Source organism: Pipistrellus hanaki, assembly GCF_964339955.1.
Source record: "Pipistrellus hanaki genome assembly, chromosome: 16".
NCBI lineage: Eukaryota > Metazoa > Chordata > Mammalia > Chiroptera > Vespertilionidae > Pipistrellus > Pipistrellus hanaki.
This window is the reverse complement of record NC_140518.1, coordinates 34,010,319-34,020,147: the sequence shown is the minus strand read 5'-3', so window position 1 is coordinate 34,020,147 and position 9,829 is coordinate 34,010,319. Positions and strand designations below refer to the sequence as shown.

Sequence of the window (9,829 nt, the reverse complement as noted above, 5' to 3'; positions counted from 1 at the left end):
GAACTGTCTATTTAAATATTTTGGCTATCTTTAATTGGGTTGTTTTGTTTCCTTTTGTTAAGTTGTATGAGTTCCCTATAACTTTTGGAAGCAGGGGGAAGAGATCAACCAATGAACTCATATGCGTGTATATATATAACCCACAGACACAGACAATAGGGTGGTGAAGGCCTAAGAATAGGAGGGGGTAGGAGAGTGCAGTGGGGAAAAAGGGGGACATATGTAATACTTTCAACAATAAAGATTTTTTTTAAAAGGTTCAGCTGTTTCCTCTGCCTGGGATTAGCTCTACCCAACTTTACTTTCTATTCTTTGGGTTTATTTATTCACAAGCTGGATACAGAGTATTTATGTTGCACCAGGCTCAGGGCTAAAGTTACATTCCAAAGATGAACAAGATAGGCATTTTCTCTGCCTACCCTCAGTGGTGCTCGCCAGTGAGAGTGTGAAGGACACAGACAAGCTGATGATCACAAGGCAGAGTGGCACATGCTCTGATGCGGAAGGCGTAGGAGCGGGGTGGAGGGGCGGGGAGGTGTGAACCTGAGTTTGCGGTAAGAGTTTAAACAGGGAAGGATTCCTAGAAGAAGTGACATCTAAGCTGAGATCTGAAGTTTAGCTAGATAGATGAATGAGAGAGGAAATAATATGGGTAGAGACTTAATGGCCACATGAATGCCACAGCTGTTATGCCAACAAACACCTCCAGGTTGGCTCCAAAACGTATGTATTGGATTAAAGCTTATATAATGAAGTTTAAAGACAACACCTCTTTCCCATTACAAACAAATCTTTTCTTTCCATTGGCACTGAGTACAGGCATTTGCAAAAATTTCATTGAAGTACATGAAACTTCCATTGTTATAGGTCTCAACCAGCTAAACACTGGAGATTTCATATGGTTCCATCTCAGATTAGAAGATCAACATTGGCATATTGTATCATTTTCAGAGTTCATAATGCAGGACTTATCAACCTCATTCAATTGACCTTCTGCTTACAAACAAATGGGTTGGGAAAACCTGACCTGCATCTCAGATTTAAATATATATATATATATATTTAATTGATTTTTTTACAGAGAGGAAGAGAGAGGGATAGAGAGTTAGAAACATCAATGAGAGAGAATCATCAATCAGCTGCCTCTTGCACACCTCCTATTGGGAATGTACCCGCAACCAAGGTACATATCCTTGACCGGAATCGAACCTGGGACTTTTCAGTCCATAGGCCGATGCTATATCCACTGAGCCAAACCGGTTTCGACAATCTCAGAATTTTTCCTCCTGGAACACTCTGCACAGCCAGAGCAGCAGGAGGTCCTCTTTAGGCTCTTCCTTTCCATGTACCCGATCACAGTGGCAGGCAACCTCCTCATCATTCTGGCCATCATCTCTGACGCTCAACTCCACACCCCTATGCATTTCTTCCTGGTCAACCTCTCCCTTGCAGACACCTGCCTTGTGTCCACCACAGTCCCCAAGATGCTGGCAAACATATGGATCCAGAGTCAGGTCATCTCATATGCAGTGTAGCTATCAAAACTATATTGTTTTATGCTGTTTGCGATGCTGGAGGCATTCCTCTTAGCAGTCATGGTCTATGACCGCTATGTGGCCATATGCCACCCACTCCATTACATCATGGTCATGAGCCCTGGGTTCTGTCTCTTCCTTGTGTCTGCATCTTGGATCATGAGCGCCCTCAGCTCCCTCTTACACACACTCTTGATGAACAGCCTGTTCTTCTGTGCAGACCACGAGCTCCCACACTTCTTTTGTGACATCAACCCCTTCTGAGTCTGTCCTGCATGACCCCTTCATCAATGAGCTGGTGATCTTCACCACAAACAGCCTCACAGGCCTGGTTTGCATGCTTTGCCTGGCTATCTCTTACACGTACATTTTCTCCGCCATCCTGAAGATCCCCTCAGCTCAGGGGAAGAGGAAAGCCTTTTCTACCTGCAGTTCTCACCTGTCTGTGGTCTCTCTATTCTTTGGGTCTCCCTTTTGTGTTAATTTCAGTTCCCCCTCAACCCGCTCAGCACAGAAGGGAGCTGTTGCTTCGGTGATGTACACCGTGGTCACCCAGATGCTAAATCCCTTTATCTACAGTTTGAGGAGCAAAGACATCAGGTCTTCCCCGAGAAAGGTAATCTGGTTTAGGAAAATGCATTTCCCTCAGTGGTAGTGAGTTCACCTCCAATACGGGGTCTCCACCCAATTGCACTCCCCACAAGGAAGCAGTGAGGGAGAGAAGGTGGAGACCTCACTTCTAGGACCTATAATTTTAATTGGAAATATTCATGCCTAAGCTATAGGAGTGAGTCAGAACAAACCCATTAACTTTAGCTTAAGTTCTTAAAATCGTAATGTTCTAAAATCAAAACCACCCAGATTTATAATGTAGTAAATGATGTGGTTGAATACTTTGAAACAACATGGGACTACTCAGGACAAAAATAAGGGATTGTCTTGTGCTGTTGTAGGTGGTCAAGATAACTTTCCCATCACTGTGACCTTGATGACTTGGGCCCCACCCACAGTGTTTTACACTGGGACTCTCCATGTCTGTGCCCCCATGCTGAAAGAATAGAAACTGGGACTTGGAAGGACTTGATGAGTATTTAGATAGACCTACTGCAATATTTTGCTAAGCATCCCAGACCCCACTCCTCTGAACATCTTTAATTTCATGTGAAAACTTGCCCGCAATCAAGGTACATGCCCTTGACTGGAATTAAACCTGGGACCCTTGAGTCTGTAGGCCAACACTCTATCCACTGAGCCAAACCAGTTTCAGCTGTTTTTCAATCTGTCTGATTATTATATGATCCAGAGTTCCTGTATGCTTTCCTCTGCTGTTTTTGCTTTTAGAATCTTATTTTCCATGTCTGCTTCCCTGGATTTGGGCTGGATATTGTGCTTAAAAGCTATTAATAAAATAATTGGAGGTCTAAGATGGCATTATTTTCCTCCAAATATGATTTGTTTCCAATGGCTTTGACTTAGTACTCAGGGTTGCTAGCAATCGGGAATCATCCTAACCCAGATTCAGTGCTTGAGATTTTCCCAGTCCCCCACAGATGCAAAGCCAGGAGGCACCATTTCTGTGAAGCTTCTTTAATTACAGCTCGCTCTTATTCCTATGGCACCTACAGGATGGTTCACTCCTTATAAACAACTCATTTCCCAATACTTTTATTAATAGATACTAACATTGGAGCAATTCTCCGGGTTCACCTCAACAAGCTGCCTTGGGACTGCCTCCCAGAGGCCTCTCCAAAACTAATAGGCCTGATGTGGCGCCAGCTCAGTTCCTTTCTCATAAACCTGGTTTCAAGGGCTCAGTTCTCAGAGTCTCTGGGATCCTCGGAGCATCCACAGCCTGTGTTCTCCACCTCCTATGCAGGCACTGAAGATCCAGGCACTAATTCCTCCTTCCCAACATCAGCCAACAGGATGAATCACCAAATCCTATTCAGAAACAATGCCTTACAATCCTTTCTATCTTGACAATTTTCATCCTGTGCAGAAGGAAAGGGGAGCAGCAGAACTAGGCAACTTTGAGGCCAGCACAGAGTCGGTAAGGTCTGGACATGTCAGACAGTCTCCTCTGTCTCTCCCACCCCCTTTCCCTCTCCATCTATACTTTCTTCATATAATCCACCTTTTAATTGTTTAAAGGTAATATAACAATCCCTCCAATCCTTTTAATATTCTATAATTTTTAATCTGCTATCAAACACAAAAGGTTTTAGGGGTGAGATGAGGAGGCTCTGGGAGGCTGAGGTCATACACGGGGAGCAACACAGGAGGTAAGGGAGGAAAGTTGTCTAATGCTGAGTTTGCAGCCCTTTCCCATACCGTCCTAGACTTTTCCCTCTCCATCCAGCCACACTGAGGAGAGCTCTGTGTCTCCAAAGACAGCTTACCACACAAATGCACAGAACCCACTGACTCTTACAGACTAGGAGCAGCGGTTCCCAAAGTGTGCCTTCGGAATCAACAGCTGGTTTAAAGAAAAAATTCTTCTCAAAATTTAAAGAGACCAGAAAATGGTTTTTTTGCATATGATTCTGGTGTGCACTAAAGTGTGGGAGATGCCTGGTTGAGGACTAGAAAGTAGAGGTATCCATTCCTTTGGACATCCTCTGACTATCTCCAGTCCTCTTACCTGTCTCCCACCTTCTCTCCTGTCAGGCAGATGTCTCACAAGGCCCTGCATCCAGGCAACAGGCTGTGGAAGGAAGTCGTTGCTGATGAGGTCTAAGGGGGTGGACGACCTTTGTTTCCATGACAGAAACAAGGTGGTGGCTGGGTGTGCTCAGGGATGGGGTCATTCAGGGAGTCACTTGGTGCTCTTTTCCATCCTCAGGCCAATGTGGGGTCTTGGAGTGGTCTCTGGAATGAACCCATCAGTTCCCCTTTCTCATTAAAACTATTTGCTTTTGTAACAAATCTCTTTATCATAACATCTCACTTAAGTACTGTGAGTAATAAATGAGCTCTTTCGTGGTGTAGAACATAGGGGAATTACGTAACAAAACCAGATTTGGGCAACTGTATATCAAAAGCCTCTAGAGCCTGTCCGAAGGGTTACTCCTGTTTTAACTCAAACACAAAGGACCACCACATGGTCACTCTGTCATTTGGGATCTCAATGTTAAAAGTGAAATGAAGCAACACCTACCTCCACTACATGCTTGAATCGAGTCTGCAGTGAACACTCACACAGCTGTTTCCTACAGCCTTCTGTGATGAGGAACTCACTCCCCCATTCCTGGGAAATAGTGTGGCTCCTCTTTCTCTCTCTTTTATTTTCCAGCTCCTGACCTGGCCAATCCACATCTCTTTGTGTGGGAAGTCCATAATGATAAGTTTCCTCACTCTTCTCTCTCTCCTGTAGATGGCACCGAGGGGTGGGGGAAGGGGAGGAAGGCAACCACAAGCAGTCTCCACCTGGCCATTGTGGCTCATTCTCTGCAAACACAGGAGGGCTGAGGCTGCTTCTGTCTGAGTGGGAGGCAGAGCCAGGCCCAGGATGGAGACAAGACTGGGCCCCTTGGTCCCTCCTTGTTACAAAGCAGGGTTTCCTACTTAGGGGCTTGGGAGATAGAAACTTTAAGAAATGATAAATAATAGGACTCTTTAAATCCCCATCACAGCTCCTCCCACTTACAAGGTCAATAGTTTCTCACACTGTCGTGCCAAAAGTCAGTCGTGATTCCACTATATTCCTTTAGTTCACAATCTTATTTTTCACCCACAAGCAAAATTTCATGATAGTGGATCACTCTCTTCTGACAAATGTAATATCCTCCTGTCATGAATATCATGAATTAATTTTTAAGTTTTCTCTTTATTCATATAATCTTTTGCATAAATGTATTATTCACCTGAATATTAGGAATGATGCTCTTCTTTTAAACTGTTGAGTCTGTTTAAACAATATTTTAATCTATTTATTTTCAGAGGCAGATTGTGTTTACTGCAGGGTTTTTTTAGGGGAGATGGAGTAGAGTCATCAAAACAAAATGTTGATTGATATCCAATTTAGTAATCTTATAATTCTAAGACACAGAACAGAAATAAAGAAAGAAACTGGCCAGTGTGATTCATTGGTTGAATGTCAACCTATGAACCAGGAGGTCAGGGCACATGCCTGGGTTCATGCAAGAGGCAGCCAATTGATGATTCTCTCTCATCGTTGATGTATTTAGGGAATTAAATATGGGTCAGTATGGCTGGAGTGAAGAGAGTGGAGGAATATGGCCTTGTGTGGGTAAGAATGGGTCAGGCCATGTAGACCCTTGCTAAGTTTTGTAATTTTATATTTTGAGTGTCATGAGGAGCTTTAAAATATTTAAGAGTGTATATATATTTAGTAACTGTCCTTTTATTTGCATCTTACAGTAGTATTATAATAATTAGCTCTGTCTTTTTCTTTTTAATTAAATACTTTTTCAGTGCCTTTTGCATGAATCGTTTTGGTAATATTGAACCACACTCACATTACCGGTATAAAATTTAAAATTGATTTTCAATTATTTTATTTAGACTTTTGTAATCATATTTATAAATGTGGCTTATTTCTAGTTCCTTTTTTATGTGTCATCCCTATTACCTTTCTAAGTTGATTTGTTTGCACTAGATTCTGTCTGAAGCTTGTATTCACTTATTGTTAACTTCAACCATTTGAAACTTGTTGACTTTTCTTCAATAACTTATGAAGTAATTTTTATAGAGATCCTATGGAATCCATTTCCCCAAAATAGCTCTTAATACATTGAAATCTATTGATTATGAACAAAAATTTCAATGTGAATAATTCAAACAATACAAGAAATTGGGATAGAAAGAAAGTAAAAGTCATTTCAAGTTCTGTCATGCAGGGACTGACAACATTGTGGTGAACACACTCTCAGTTGGGAGCAGTGCTAGCCAGGTGAATGGAGATTCAGATTTGGTGCCAGCCTGGGCCTGCTGGCTGGATGGGGGAAGAGCTGAACAAAGGAACAAAGGCACTGCTAGCATTTCCACCTGCATGTAGTTGGCTGTGTTGGGGGAGACCCTTTAGTCTCAGAGTGAGTTTCCCCTTTAGCCCTCACTTTAAAGCCAGACAATTCAGTTCCTCCACATATGTCCCTGGTGCTTTGAGCTGCTATCCCTTTTCTGGATGTGGTTGTTGGAAGAGGCAAGCACAGCGTTTAACTTCTCCACCATCTTGACCAGAAGACCTCATGCTTATTTTTAGATTAAATTTGGATGAGCTTTGCTTTCTTAAAAACACTTAGAATTTTTACTGTGAATAGGTCAAAGTTTACATTATTTTGGTAGAATATGTACCTTTTAATAGTTCATCTTTCTATCTGGAATCTTATTATGTGTATCCATTTAAGACAGCAGAGGAGGGTGGGTGGGAAGAGATCAACTTGTACACATATATGCATAACCCATGGACACAGACAATGGGGTGGGGGGCGGGTCTGGCTGGAGAGGTCAATAGGGAAAAATGGGGACTTCTGTAATTCTCTCAACAATGAAGATTTAAAAATAAAGATTTTACTTTATGCCTCTCTGAAGAATTTGAAGATCCTGCCTGCTTCTTATTAACATCTTCATGCATAGTTTTGTTTGTTGATAATGTCGATGGTATTGTTGTACAACATATTTTAATCTTATTATTCCTGATAATTATTTACATATATTAATAATAATAAATATTTCTTGAGTACTCACTGAAGGTTAGCTCCTTATGGTAAGTACTTTATAATTTAATATTATTCTCATATAAAGAAATTGAGTCAAAGAGTTCATGTAACTTGACTAAGGTTTCACAGCTAGAAAATGTCAGAGCTCAGATTTATTTCAAGTGTTCTGAAAGTTCTTTTTATTTCTAATGGCATTTCAACAGACTATCTTGTTTCCCAGGTAGATCATCCTATCAGCAAATAATGATAATTTTTTCATTTTCTTTTCAAAATTTTTACATTCCTTTTTGTCCAATTATACACCATCAATTTCTTATACTGCATGTACCTGTTTTATATATCACACTGGAGGCCTGATGCACAAAATTCGTGCAAGGGGCTCAGCCCTCGCAACCCTGGCTTCATCCAGAAGGTCGTCCAGAAGGATGTCTGGAAGGTCGTCCTGCTGTCCAGTCTAATTAGCATATTAGCTCTTTATTATATAGGATAAGTGTATACACTATCATAATATAACATACTAATATTTAAGCACTTCCAAAAGAATTGTAAGGTGATTATATTTAAAACAACATAGTTGGTGTTATTCCTATTATATTGAGTATGCCAGATTAGATGTGGGTGGAATTACTAAATTTCATAAAGATTTTTCATGCCCTGTTTTTGTGTCTATTATTACATTGTTTCTATGCAAAAAAAAAAAAGATAAATTTTAGCCTAAGATACTTTAAATGCTTAAAAAGAGTTGGTTTTAATTATTTGAATGTCTTTATTTGATTGAGGGCATATAGTAAACGTCTGTTGATGCTAATATTACAGAAAGTTGGGGAAATGGGTGGAGGCAACCAGAGTGGAGCCACTGAGTTCCTGCTCCTGGGGATCTCAGAGCGTCCTGAAGACCAGCGGGTCCTGTTTTGGATGTTCCTGTCCATGTACCTGGTCACTGTGGTGGGAAATGTGCTCATCGTCTTGGCCATCAGTTTTGATTCCCGCCTGCACACTCCCATGTACTTCTTTCTGGCCAATCTCTCCTTCACCGACCTCTTCTTTGTCACCAACATAGTTCCTAAGATGCTGGTGAACCTTCAGTCCCAGAACAAAGCCATCTCCTACATGGGATGTCTGACACAGCTCTACTTCCTGGTCTCCTTGGTTGCCCTGGATAACCTCATCCTGGCCACAATGGCATATGACCGCTATGTGGCTATCTGCTGCCCTCTCCACTATGCCACAGCCATGAGCCCTAGCCTCTGTATTTTGTTCCTGACCTTATGTTGGGTGTTCTCTGTCCTCTATGGCCTCACCCACACCCTCCTTATGACCAAAGTAACCTTCTGTGGGTCCCGGAAGATCCACTACATCTTCTGTGAGATGTACGTCCTGCTGAGGCTTGCGTGTTCCAACACTCAGATCAATCACACAGTGCTGATTGTCACGGGATCCTTCATCTTCTTTATCCCACTGGGGCTCATGACCATGTCCTATGTCTGGATTGTCAGAGCCATCCTTCAAATACCATCTGCCTCCAGCAAGTACAAAGCCTTCTCCACCTGCGCCTCCCATTTGGCTGTAGTCAGCCTCTTCTATGGGACACTTGGCATGGTGTATTTGAAGCCCCTGCACACCTATTCTATGAAAGACTCAGTGGCCACAGTGATGTATGCTGTGGTCACCCCCATGATGAACCCTTTCATCTACAGCCTGAGGAACAAGGACATGCATGGGGCTCTGGGAAGACTCTTCATAGGGAAAACCTTTCAGAGATTCTCATGAGGGTAATTTTGACAGGACATTACAATAAAGACTAGAAATTTCCTCCACTGTGTGCAAAACATTATCCTATGGGGATATAGGAAGGATTAGAACATAGCTCCACCTTAGAAAGAGGTCATATATCTTTGATGAAGAAAATACATATATGTATAATACAATGTCCCTCAGACCTCATCAGCTCTGGCAATAAATAAGGTCACATAATGCTAATACTAGAAGATTGCAGAATTAAAGCCTTCTGCTTGCCTGATAACGGACCACAGTCCCAGCCTTATCCAGATACATCCAGTTATGTCCTAGTAGGGCTCTCATGTTCATTAGCACACACCCTGCTGGGAACCAATTCTAGCATGTATTAATTACAAGAGTTCCATCAAAAGGTTGAGAGGACTTGGGAGACTCAACAATGGCTGAGTCACATATGTAGTTTACATGTTGGAAACGGCTAAACAGCACTTCTCCCAAATCTAAATATTATTGTTTGCTGCCAGACAGCTCAGGGAATTTTATTGCCTCCTGTTGGGCAAACACTTGAACAGCTGTAGGTTATTCCCCAAACTGACAATGCTTTCGTACCCTTTGAAGTATATAACTCCACCTTGCCTTAGGACAAATTATGTTAAATAAATAGCACGGGGTCTTAGACAAGGGTGAGTCTTCAGTTCCTTTAGCTGAAGATCCTGACCCACAATGCCTTTCAAAATTATTTTTCATCTCCAGACTCTTTAATCATCTACACATAGCCTTTTTCTCCAGAATGCTGAACGCTTTGTAAGGCTGGGAAAAGAATCCCAGCAACACCTCTCATACTCTTCTGAACTCTGAACTTCTCTTAGGGGCCTGCTG

The 9,829-nt window shown here is 42.0% G+C and overlaps 2 protein-coding genes across 2 annotated transcripts; both read left to right on the top strand.

The window, feature by feature from the left end:
• Nucleotides 1–1,274: 1,274 nt before the first annotated feature.
• On the top strand, nucleotides 1,275–2,190 carry OR1G1 (olfactory receptor family 1 subfamily G member 1; the record flags this gene model as incomplete). The annotated part of the gene is given in 4 exon segments (XM_084863679.1): nucleotides 1,275–1,532; nucleotides 1,536–1,791; nucleotides 1,794–1,808; nucleotides 1,811–2,190. Coding segments are annotated over 4 exon segments (840 nt in total). The 5' UTR covers nucleotides 1,275–1,343.
• A 5,824-nt stretch (nucleotides 2,191–8,014) lies between these two features.
• On the top strand, nucleotides 8,015–8,983 carry LOC311610840 (olfactory receptor 1D2; the record flags this gene model as incomplete). Its single annotated transcript, XM_084862352.1, has 1 exon — nucleotides 8,015–8,983. The coding sequence occupies one exon, from the start codon at nucleotides 8,015–8,017 to the stop codon at nucleotides 8,981–8,983; it is 969 nt and encodes a 322-aa protein (XP_084718478.1).
• Nucleotides 8,984–9,829: the final 846 nt, after the last annotated feature.